The sequence below is a fragment of the Pantherophis guttatus genome, chromosome 2 (assembly GCF_059756535.1).
Source record: "Pantherophis guttatus breed Tessera chromosome 2, ASM5975653v1, whole genome shotgun sequence".
NCBI lineage: Eukaryota > Metazoa > Chordata > Lepidosauria > Squamata > Colubridae > Pantherophis > Pantherophis guttatus.
In genome coordinates this window covers 106,601,592-106,614,267 of record NC_142064.1, presented here as the reverse complement: position 1 = coordinate 106,614,267, position 12,676 = coordinate 106,601,592, and the positions used below count along the sequence as shown (strand labels likewise).

At 45.3% G+C, this 12,676-nt stretch overlaps 1 protein-coding gene across 1 annotated transcript in view; it reads left to right on the top strand.

The window, feature by feature from the left end:
* Positions 1 to 2,434, top strand: part of CHD1L (chromodomain helicase DNA binding protein 1 like) — a 101,774-nt gene extending 99,340 nt beyond the window's left edge. Inside the window, exon 23 of the mRNA XM_034411164.3 lies at positions 1,801 to 2,434. Coding sequence (XP_034267055.2) covers positions 1,801 to 1,864 — 64 coding nt within the window. The 3' untranslated portion in view covers positions 1,865 to 2,434. The remainder of the gene's footprint in view (positions 1 to 1,800) is intronic.
* Positions 2,435 to 12,676: the final 10,242 nt, after the last annotated feature.

The window sequence follows — 12,676 nt, the reverse complement described above, 5'->3', positions numbered from 1 at the left end:
GAGCCACCTGTGGCTCTTTGACCCCTCTCCTGCGGCTCCCTGCTGACCCGGTCATGAGACCTGCTCTCCACCCTGAGACACTGGCCCAACCTGGCCGGGGCCAACACTAACCTCGCTAACACGAGGGCTGGCAGGGTGGGAATGGGATCCGGGAGGAGAGTACAACGGAAAGGGGGACAGGCCGCAGCTCAGGAGTGAGACGAGCTGCCACTGCGGCTTCTCCAAAGACCACCCTCCTCCTCCTCACGCAACCCCCTGGCCAGCTGTTGTGGGGCCAGGAGTATGTGCACAAGTGGGGATAGCCTCAAGCGAGCAGCTGGGCTTGGCCAAAGCACAGCAAAGGTGCACGGAGCGGGCGGGTTGACCAGCTGATGGGCTAGCATTTTTGGCGAGAGTACTCCGGCTTTCTCCGAGCCTGATCCCCTGGATGGGTGTGTGAGGTTTGGCGGGGCCAGTTCCCTTTTCCTGCTGCCCTGAGCTTCTTTATTCCTCCAGCTGAGTGATGCCACCGGCTATTGAAAAGTGTCCTCTGGGTGGCAAAGGAAGAGAGAGAGATGAGAGAGAGAAAAAGGGAGAGAGAAATGAGAAAATGATGGAGGGAGAGAATGAAAGAAAAGAAAAAGATAAACATGAGAGAGAAGGGGGAGAGGGAGAGAGAAATGAGAGAGCTAGAGGGAGAGAATGAGAGGAAAAGAGAAACAAATGAGAGAGAAAGAGAAAAAAGGAAGAGAATAAGGAAAAGGAGAGAAAAAGGGAGAGAATGAGGAAAAAACAAGAAAGAAATGAGAGAAAAGGAGAAAAATGAGAGAAATGAGAAAAGAGGAACAGAAATGAGAGAGCTGGAGGGAGAGAATGAGAGAGGGAAAGGGGAGGGAAAGAAAAAAAGGGAAAGGAAAAAGAAAAACAAATGAAAGGGAGGGGGAGAGAGAGACCCATTTCCCACAGAAAACACCTGGAGCCACAAAATATGGGTAGGCGTGGCTGGAAGGGTCATGTGACTGGGTGGGAGTGACGAGTTGACCACACCCACCCAGGTTTTGTGGCTCCCGGTGTTTTCTGTGGGAAATGGGTCCAAATGGCTCTTTGAGTGTTTAAGGTTGCAGACCCCTGATATAGACAATCCAAAATGATTCCCTCCCCTTTTAGGTTAGACATTTTTTCATGCAAAAACGTATTTCAGCTTGCAGATCTAAAACAACAGTGTATTCCGATTCTTTTAATTAGTGTGAAGTCATCCTATAAATGTTAATTACAATTGAGCAAATGTATTCACAGAAGACTTGTCTGGTTTGATTTTTTCTCCTATTTTCCTAGTGAGAGTAAACATTGAGGCAAAATAATGGAGCATATAACAAAAATTATACTTTAAAAACTCAAAACTGCTGGATGACATGGTTACTGTACAAATTGAACATGGAAGTATTTATCGGTTTGGGAATAGCAACACTATGTGATATTACCTAGTTGAGGCATTCCCAAAGGCATTCCAGAAAGATATTTCTCTTCTTGGATGCAAAAAGATGACATATAAATTCTGCCTTCCAAAATCATTTGATTCTTTATTTTTTATATAACATGGGGATTATAAAAGGCCTTTTAACAACCTTTGCTAAGAACACACTCTAGTGAATATTTTGGGATCCTTCCCTGTTCTAATATTTGTAACAGTAACAAAAAATATCAACATTAAATGAAGCTTATTTTCAAATTAGCTCTATGACAGGCATAGGATATAAGAGAGCAATTTACTGATTGAGTTAAGCTGATAATAATTGGCAATTCCTTAACTATGTTCTTCAGATACTACTTTCCAAGAATTAAAGCATCGTCTTCTTCAAAAGAATCCACAATACTACAATCTTAAAGTTTTTCAACAATTAAGCAGAAATTGATATTTTCAGTGGATAAACTGAATTAAATACTTTTATTTAGTTTTCTTAATTTTTGTTTTTAATTAGAATTGTATTTTATAGTTATGGGTAATTTCTATATTAATGGGGCAAATTATGCTTTAGAAAAAATATCCAAAGCTTCAGAGATGATCTGAAAAAATGAAGAGTTAAGTGAAATTTGATAAAAAGAGGGATTACACAATAAAAAAATTATCTGAAACCAATATAGAATTAGCATTTAAATGATTTGCTGGAGCTTTAAGTTTTACTATTCAAGTGTGCGTGACTGTTACTTCAGGGATTTTTAAAGCTCTAGCTCATTTGAAATGGAGAGTATATATTTAAAATACTTTAAATAAACAATATACATTGTCATAGATTACAAGTGTATTAGGAAGGGCAGTGTTGTAGTTTACAAGCATTATTCTTTCTGAAGGCTAATTAAAATGCTGTGGACCCACAGCTATTTCAATATTCAATAAATCAAATCAAATGTCAGACTTCGATGCTATCTCAAAATAAATGAATTTCCAAACTGCCAATCTTTAAGGAAATCTTCTCTTTATTCAAGTACAGCAACCAGATCATGACTCGTGCAGACAAGACTGACCTTTTGCCCCCCAATCCCTCCCTTTCCGATCCCCAATTCTCTGCTTCTTATTGGCTATCTTCCAAGTCACTCTACTGACTTCTTGTCTTGTCATTTCACAGGAATGTTCCCCCCTCCTCTTAATTTCCACGGAGACTGAGCTTCAAAGGGATTTAGCAGGCAAAAGTCCAGGGCTTATCTCCCTTTCTATGTCAGCGCTGAAACACTGACATCCGGCCCCTCTCCCTTCACTCTCTCCGTGAGGCCTGCATGAGATAAACAAGTTTAGTACCTTACCCCATCCGAGGGTGTACCCCACCCCCTCCCGGCTTGTCCGGGTGATCTGCATGGAATTTAGCTATGAGGCAGTCAGCTTGGATGTTTGTGCTCTTCACCCAGGAAGCTTCTGACAAGGGGTAACCCTTCCACTTAATTAAGTACTGGAGGCGCCCTCTGTGCCACGTCGAATCGAGAACTCGCTGTACTTCATAGTGGTCTGGCCTCCAACAATCAAGGACCCTGGGGGATCACGCCTGACATCAAAATTTGTAAGCACCTACCAGTTAAATGGTGCCAATTATGTGGATTTTTTGACCCAACAGCAGGAAAACAATAAATGGTGCATCCATTTTGTTTGCAACCAAAATTACTAGGCAGTAGCTATAACATCTATTCACTGAAGAAAGCACTGATAGGAAAGGTTTAATTATTAAGAATCCAGATATCTATTTAGGAAGTATGATTATTTTTTAATTTTTAATTTTACCTTTGGAAATACATCTTATATGTGTGTGCGTGCGTGCATGCATGTAAAAAAAGAAGTAGAAATTCTGCCAGCTCCAGAACTTAAAATTTTAAAATAATTAAAAAAAATTATTCTAGTAAGCTTTCATCAGCCATCTGCTGACATCGTCAGAGTATTAAACTACCATTACAGAGATCTCTACCTTTATATGCCATTAATCAATTTTGCCATTGCGCATGTAATAGGCCCTTCCAGCTGTCTCCCATTTGTAATTAGCTGTGTATTGTGTAATGGTAGTTTAATACTCCGATGAGATATATATATATATATATATATATATATGTCTTTGGTTATTCGGGTTTTCTCCCGCATAAAATTGGAAGTGTCTTGGCAACGTTTCGATGAAGTCAGATCAACTCCAGCACAGATCAACTCAGTGGCCAAGACACTCATCTCCAGAACAAAACACTTAGCTGACGAACAACACCTAAAAACCGAACTACACACTCTCACTAACGTACTAACATCCAACGGATTCCAAAGAAATAAGATTACCAACCTAATCCAAAAAGAAACCCCCACTAAAATCCAAGACAGAGAACAAGAAAATGGCAAAGCCCTCATCCCATACATAAAAGGCACCACAGACAGAATCAGCAAACACAACATCAAGACAGCATTCTGCACAAACCGAAAAATATCCACCATCCTAAGAAACCCCAAAGACAAATTTGAGTTAGAAAATCAAGGAGTATATGAAATCCCATGCACCACCTGCCCCACCACATACATGAGACAAACCAACAGAAGAATAAGTGCACGCATTGAAGAACACAAGAATTCAGTCAGAAAAGAGGAACCAACTTCTTCCTTGGTCCAACACCTCAAAGCTACAGGACATGATATTGACTTTAAAAAGACCAGAACTATTGCCAAAACTGAACACTTTAACAACAGAATAATCAGAGAAGCCATCAAGATAGAAAAACGCCCACACAGCATGAATAAACGAGATGATACCTCCCGCCTACCAGCCATTTGGAAACCCGCCCTCATTGACAAACGAGTCCCTAACACAAAGAAAGACACCAGACCCACACTCACGAAAACCACACAGGATGTCACCACCACACATCTACGCAAAAAGCAAACCCACACCGATGAGGCACGACCACAAACCAGAAGCCAGACCACAGCTACATCATTAGCCACTTTAAACCCCTCTAATCCATACATGAAGCAAACTGACACCCACCATGAAGATGTGGCATGACCACGAACGCGAAGCCAAACAACAGCAATGCAGCTCACCAGCTCAAATCCCCCTGCAACTCAGACTAAACCGAGCACAACCAAGCCCCCATCTAAACAGAACACATCCCCAGCCAATCAGAGCACAGCCAACCCTCCATCCAATCAGAGCACAGCCAAATCCCCAACCAATCAGAACACACCTCCACCCAATCAGAACACATATACATACACACACACACATTTTTTTCTTTAACATCCATAGGTGCTTGGTGAACAGTGTATTGTCTGGGTCAATTTACTTTATACATAATAATAATACTAATGATACTATTTACGCATACATAGTAATAATCTTTCAACTTCTAATATTTATGTATACATAGTAGTAATAATAATGTTTTGTATTATGTAGCAGTATACATAATATTTTCCCAATTTCTAATTTCTACTTCTATTTTCTAACCATTAATAAAACAATTCTCACATGAAGAAGTATTCTGTTATCTATCCGTCATCTCTTTCTCTTTCTAGTATTTTGACTCTTATTGACTTTTTAATGAATTTCACATGTTCCTCCCCTGGGACCTTATGTCTCCTCACATCACTCATATTTAATCTAAGTATTTCATCTGCCTCCACGTCTACCTCTCATGTTCCAGTCTCAAGGGCACCCACCAATAATTCTTTCATCTCTTCTGGCAGATCTTCCTCTTTGTCGTCATCAATGTTTTGACATCTTAAAAAATAAACTGCCCTCTCCTTTTCAAGAGTTATTCCTTGCTTTTCCAAATCTTTATCAGCTTGTATCAGTTGCTGATTTATCTACTCTATTCTTTCCCCCACTCCTTCTAATTCCTCCTCTATTTTCTGGATTCTTTGTTCATTTTTTGTTGTCATTTGCTGTGAGTTTTCTAATCTCACATCTATGTCATGCATTTGTTTCTTCATCTCTCTATGATTCTTTATCATGGCTTCCTGGATATATTGAAACATCAATTGTATTTCTTTTGGAAATATATTTGTTTTTCCCTGTTGTGACATCTTAATTTGATTTAATGGGCTGGAAATTGCTCAATAATCCACCAAAACCCCAATGTCCCAGTTGTCCAGAACACCAAACAGCCAATAGGAGAAGATTTTGTTCACTCCCGGAACCATTCCTCAGAATCAACTATATTTAAGGTCCTCAGGATTTACCAATTTACTTCCTCAAAATTGTCCAAATTTGTAAGTCTTGTTTAACTTTTATTCTTTTGCCTCATAAAATATTCTATCAAATAGTATTTATAGTCCAGGATGGCCCATCAAGTTCCCTCATATCTCATTAATCCACCAGTGTCAGTTATTCAGTCTCAAGGGCAATTCAAGGCAGTTCCAAAAAGGACCGTATTGTTTACAATTCACACTACTTTGAAAATCTTCAAAAAGCTCACCATTTACTCCTAAACAGTCAGGAAGCAAATAATAATAATAATAATAATAATAATAATAATAATAATAATAATAATAATAATAATTTTATTTCTATACCGGCCTTCTCCCGAAGGACTCAGGGCGGTGTACAGCCTATTTAAAAACACAGACAAAACAGCAATATAAAATTTAAAATAATTAAATAAATTGGCTCAGATTTAAAACCCCAAAAAGTTTAAATACCCCAATTTAAAACTATTATGTTGATAGTCCGGCCTGGCGGAACAACAGGGTCTTCAGTGCGCAGTGAAACACCCGAAGGTCGGAGATCTTACGAATTTCTGGGGGCAGTTCGTTCCACAGGGCTGGGACTCCCACAGAGAAGGCCCTCCCCCTGGGTGTCGCCAGCCGACATAACTTGGCTGATGGTACCCTGAGGAGACCCTCTCTGTGGGAGCGGACTGGTCGGTGGGAGACTATTGGTGGCAGAAGACGGTCTCGATGGTACCTGGGTCCTATGCCATGGAGCGCTTTAAAGGTGGTAACCAGCACCTTGAATCGCACCCGGAAGACCACTGGGAGCCTCCGAGTGCTCTTCAAAGGGAGCCCCATGTAGAGAGCATTACAATAGTCCAACCGGGAAGTAACAAGGGCATGAGTGACCGTGCGCAGGGCGTCCCGATCCAGAAAGGGCTGCAACTGGCGAATCAGGCGAACCTGATAAAAGCCCCCCCTGGCCACGGCCGTCATATGCTCTTCTAAAGACAGCCGCGCGTCCAGGAGGACACCCAGATTGCGAGCCCTCTCCGTGGGGGGCAAAGATTCACCCCCAATAGTCAGCGATGGCACCTGCTGACTATATCGGGGCGCCGGAAGCCACAGCCACTTGGTCTTGGAGGGGTTGAGTCTGAGCCTGTTCCTCCCCATCCAGGCCCGCACGGCCTCCAGGCAGCGAGACATCACATCAAGGGCATCGTTGCGGTGGTCTGGGGTGGAGATGTACAGCTGAGTGTCATCAGCGTACAGATGGCACTTCACCCCAAAACCACGGATGATCTCACCCAGCGGCTTCACATAAATGTTGAACAGGAGGGGCGAGAGGACCGACCCTTGCGGCACTCCCTATGCGAGACGCCTTGAGGTCGACCTCTGTCCCCCTGCCAACACGAACTGCGAGCGGTCGGAGAAGAAGGAGGAGAACCACCGCAAAACGGTGCCCCCTATTCCTAACCCCCTCAATCGCTGCAGCATGATACCATGGTCAATGGTATCAAAAGCCGCTGAGAGATCTAATAGGACTAGGACAGAGGAGCAACCCCTGTCCCGAGCCCTCCAGAGATCATCCACCAACGCGACCAATGCCGTTTCTGTGCTGTACCCCTGCCTGAAGCCCGACTGGTACGGGTCTAGATAGATAGCTTCATCCAGGTGCCGGGGAAGTTGTCATGCCACCACGCTCTCAACAACCTTCGCCACAAAACGAAGGTTGGAGACTGGACGATAGTTGGCTAATTCAGCCAGGTCCAGGGAAGGCTTCTTGAGGAGGGGCCTCACTACCGCCTCTTTCAAGGCGGCAGGAAAGGCACCCTCACTCAGAGAAGCACCTATAATCCCCTGGAGCCAGCCTCGTGTAACCTCCCGGGAGGCCAGTACCAACCAGGAGGGACACCGGTCCAATAAACTCGTGGCGGCACTAATCTTACCCAGAACCCTGTCCACATCCTTGGGAGTCACAGGATCAAACTCCTCCCAGATAACATTCGCAAGACCTGCCCCGGTCTCCTCCCATGGACTCATCCAATCGGAGTCCAAGCCATCCCGAATCTGAGCGACTTTATCGTGCAGGAATTGCACAAAATCCTCAGCACAACCCTGCAAGGGATCTTCCCGCACTCCCCCCCGAAGAAGGGAGTGGGTCACCCTAAACAGGGCGGCTGGGCGGTTCTCTGCAGATGCGATAAGAGCGGAAAAATGGTTAGATTTTGCCGCTTTTATCGCCACTAGGTAGGTCTTGATATAAGACCTCACCTGTGTCCGGTCGGAATCGGATTGACTAGTCCTCCAAATACTCCCTAGGCGTCTTTTCCGACGCTTCATCTCTTTCAGCTCCTCGGAGAACCAAGGAGCTAATTGAGATCGGCATCGGGTCAGAGGCCGCAAAGACATGACGCGGTCCAAAGCTCCAGCGGCCGCCCTCTCCCAGGCGGCCACCAGCTCTTCAGTCGAGTCGTGTGTTAGAGTCTCAGGAAACGGCCCAAGCTCCATCAGAACCTTTCGGGATCCATCAGGCACCTGGGACGGAACCATCTGGTCGGTTCCGTCTCCCTGCGGCGGGGGCAGGCGGTAGGAAAGTCTAGTTGAAGGAGTGAATGATCTGTTCATGACAAGGGTTTAATATCTAGGTCCCCTCTACCAAGATCATTCAACCACTGACCAGAGATAAAAATCAAGTCCAGAGTGTGTCCTCCTATGTGAGTGGGGCCTTGAACTAACTGGGTCAGGTCCAAGGCCGTCATGGAAGCCATGAACTCCCGAGCCACCTCTGATGCCTCACCCGTGGATGGGAGGTTGAAATCCCCCATGACAATAAGTCTGGGGGTATCGACCGCCACCCCGGCAATGACGTTGAGTAGCTCGGGCAGGGTGCCTTTTTTTTTTCTCTTGTCTGCCAATAGTTGTTCTCCCTATTCTTTCTCTTTCCACTTGTACAGAATTCTATTTAAAATAGTCCATTGTCCCAGATATTGTTTGCCTTTCTTCACTTTATTTTTCTTCTTATCAATCCTGGCTTCCTTTCAAGATCTTTTCCAATTATATAATAGAATATCTTTTTTCACCAGTAGGTGTCATCCCAGTTCTAACAGTTTTAACTCGATTGTCGAGTTAAAACAGTTAGATAAAAGCTGATTGTCAAGCAGTCAAAAAGTTCATTTTTCTTTGTGGAATTTCTTCCAGTAGTCAAATAATGTTATCTGCTAATTTAAATCACTTTTCACAATACTGTAAATTCCAGTCCGGTCCTTCTATATCTGTGATGGCGAACCTATGGCATGCATGCCAGAGGTAGCACGCAGAGCCCTCCCTGTGGGCATGCACGCAGTCACCAGCTGCTCTTCCAGGCTCCATCACGCACATGCATGCCGGCCAGCTGGTTTGGCGCACATGCCCACTGGCCAGCTGCTCTCTTCCTGGTTCTGGTGCATATGCACACGCATGCTCCAGTTTCAGCACTCAGTGCCAAAAAGGTTAACCATCACTGTTCTATATTTTAAAACTTAATAGTGTCCCATTAAAGTTTCATTTCTCTTTTGGGTCTGTAGTTTACCTCCGTATTAAATCACCGCTTTCTCTACGTTTTGGAAAACCTTTCAAAAATTATTTTATTTGGGGATAGGTCTCTAAAGTAGAAATTGAAAATCGTCTCACCCAGTTCCAATACTCTGTTCCCCAACAGCTTGTTAGTGCTTCTTCGGTTGTCCCAGCTTTGGTCCGACCATAATGGCCTTCTCTTCTTCGTTGGTTGGAAGGGTGCCTCAAATCCAGCAGGAGAGCTGTCTTTCTCCCACGATTGACAAGGCTCCTCTCTTTTCTTTGTCATCCCTCCAGGGTGACTTTAGCCCCTTGGGGCCTCCTCATGAAGAAGGATCGGTCAGGATTTGTGGAGCCCCTCTAGCCTCGACCATCTCACCCCGACGCCAAACTGGAAGTCAGGCAGAAAGTATGAGTTTATTTTGAGATGCTTTCCTTTCTCTTTCTTCTAACCTCTGAAGAAAAGGAAGTAGCTGGCCTTATTGCCTAATTGAGAACTGAACTTGACTTGAATATGGTCCATCAGGATAGAAGGAATAAGTAGAAAAATCTTAGATTGTTAGGTCTACTTGAACAATGAATACAACAAGTGATAAAAATCAAAAATATCAGAAAAACAATTCCAACAAATACATTTTTCAACCATCCAAAAAATAATAATAGAAGCCTTGTGGAAACCAGCTCACAAAAATGGCATAATACTGAGTAGATACCCTGAGTAAGAAACAACAAAGCAAAACCCCTAATGTATCAATCAAAAAAACCCAAAAATAATGCCAACTATGTCAAGATAGATAACCAAGAAGGAGTAAATTTCATTTTTAAAAATGATGGGAAAAGAGGCATCAACACATATTACAATATAAAACATAGCCTAAGTTAAAATCTACAAAAACAACTAACTCTAAAGGCAGCTGCCGGAGCTCTCGACCGGGTTGTGCCTTTGCGACCTCTGACCTGACGCAAATTCCGGTTGGCTCCTTGGTTTACTGAGGAGCTCCGGGAGATGAAGCATTGGAGGAGAAGTCTGGAGAGCTGTTGGAAATCCAGCCATTCTGAATCTGACTGATCACAGTTGAGATCTTTTACTCAATCTTATCTGATGGCGATGGAGGCGGCGAAGCGGGCTCACTTCTCCACCCTCATCACGTCCGCAGAGAATCGCCCGGCCACCCTGTTTAGGGTGTCCCGCTCCCTTTTGCATCAGGGAGCGGAGGATGACCCTATGCAGGGGCGGGTCGAGGAATTTAGTGAACACCTGCGGGATAAAATCGCTCAGATTTGGGAGGGGCTGGACTCTGACTGGCCAGAGTCGATGGGGGAGGTGGCGATGGGTCTGGTGATTTGGGACGAGTTTGATCCTGTTACTCCCGAGGAAGTGGACAGGATCATGGGGAAGCTGAGTACCACCACGTGTGTTTTGGATCCGTGCCCCTTCTGGCTCATTTATTCGGCCTGGGAGGTCACACGTGGCTGGATCCAGACAATGATAACTGCCTCCTTGGATGAGGGGAATTTCCCGGCCGCCTTGAAGGAGGCGGTGGTGAGACCCCTCCTCAAGAAGCCTCGCCTCGATCCAGCTATTTTGAATAACTTCTGTCCTGTCTCCAACCTTCGCTTTATTGCGAAGGTTGTTGAGAGCGTGGTGACACGTCAACTCCCGTTGGCCCTGGATGAAGCAATATATCTGGACCCATACCAGTCGGGTTTCAGGCCCGGATACAGCACGGAGACGGCATTGGTCACACTGGTAGATGATCTCTGGAGGGCTTGGGACAAGGGTTATTCCTCTGTCCTGGTCCTATTAGATCTCTCGGCGGCTTTTGATACCATCGACCATGGTATCCTGCTGCGGCGCCTTGAGGGATTGGGAGTGGGAGACACTGTGGTTCTCCTGCTACCTCTCGGGGCGTTCGCAAGTGGTGTTGGTGGGGGGACAGAGGTCGGCCCCGAGGCCCCTCACGTGTGGGGTCCCTCAGGGGTTGGTCCTCTCTCCCCTTCTGTTCAACATCTATATGAAGCCACTGGGGGAGATCATCCATGGTTTCATCCGTCCACCCTGAATCAGCCCAGTGATGCCCTCGATGTGATGTCCCGGTGCCTGGAAGCGATGCGGCTCTGGATGGGGAGGAACAGGCTTTGGCTTAACTCTGCCAAGACGGAGTGGCTGTGGATACCGGCATCGCGGTTCCAAGAGAATATTCCATCGTTGGCTATAAGGGATGCGGTGTTGTCCCCTGTAGAAAGGGTGCGCAATCTAGGCGTCCTCCTGGATTCACGGTTGACTCTGGGTGACCATGTTACGACCGTGACCAGGGGGGCATTTGCTCAGATTCGTCTGGTGCGCCAGTTGCGCCCCTACCTGGACCATGATGACCTGCGCACAGTCACTCATGCACTCGTCACCTCCCGGTTCGACTACTACAATGCTCTCTACATGGGGCTGCCCTTGAAGACAACCCGGAGGCTTCAGCTGGTGCAGAATGCGGCCGCGTGGGTAGTGATGGGAGTGTCCCGACACTCTCATGTTACACCCCTCCTGCGGGACCTGCATTGGCTATCGGTTGCCCTCGGGTGAGATTCAAGGTGCTGGTAATCACCTATAAAGCCCTACATGGCTTAGGCCCGGGGTACCTGGCAGACCATCTGCGGCCAGCGACAGCTCCCCATCGCCCGGTGCGCTCTCACAGGGTGGGCCTCCTTGGGGTCAGGTTGGCCAGACAGTGTTGGCTGGTGACTCCCAGGGAGTGGGCCTTCTCTGTGGGCACGCCAGCTCTGTGGAATCAGCTCCCTCTGGAGCTCCGGATGGCCCCTGACCTACGCTCTTTCCGCTGTGACCTCAAAACATGGCTATTTGCCCTGGCCGGATTGGACTGAAGAGGTTTTTTAAAGGGGATTTTATTGGTTTTTATATTTTTATTTCAATATTGAAAAACGGATGCACTCCATAGGTGGTATATACATACCACCTATGGCATCAGAAATTTGCCAACTTTAAATGTACAGCAAGGTTAGAGGACATTTGAATAAAAAAAATTAGCCTTCAAAGTCAATAGGTGACTTGGTGTAATATCAGCCATCTAATTGAGCAAATTCCATGCTTTGCAGCCCCTCTGTGCTATGGAAATCCTTTTGTAGAAAGAAAACATAAATACAAGGTCAATTATCCCCACAAATTACTACTCTCATAATCTGCAATACCCAGTCTTCCACAGTATTCCCTGGAGATTCACTTGCTGGAGTTTCTCTTAAGATGTAGCTTGTCTACAAATACATTTTAAATACATGGAACATCAACAATAAATACACACAAGCAATGAAATCATACAAGTACCATGTTTTCCCGAAAATAAGACAGGGTCATATTTTCTTTTGACCCCCCCACAAATAAGGGCTTGGCCTTATTATCAGGGGGTCTTATTATTTGGGGGGGTGCAGGACGTGGCAAGTGTCACCTCCCTTCCCTGTTCTTTG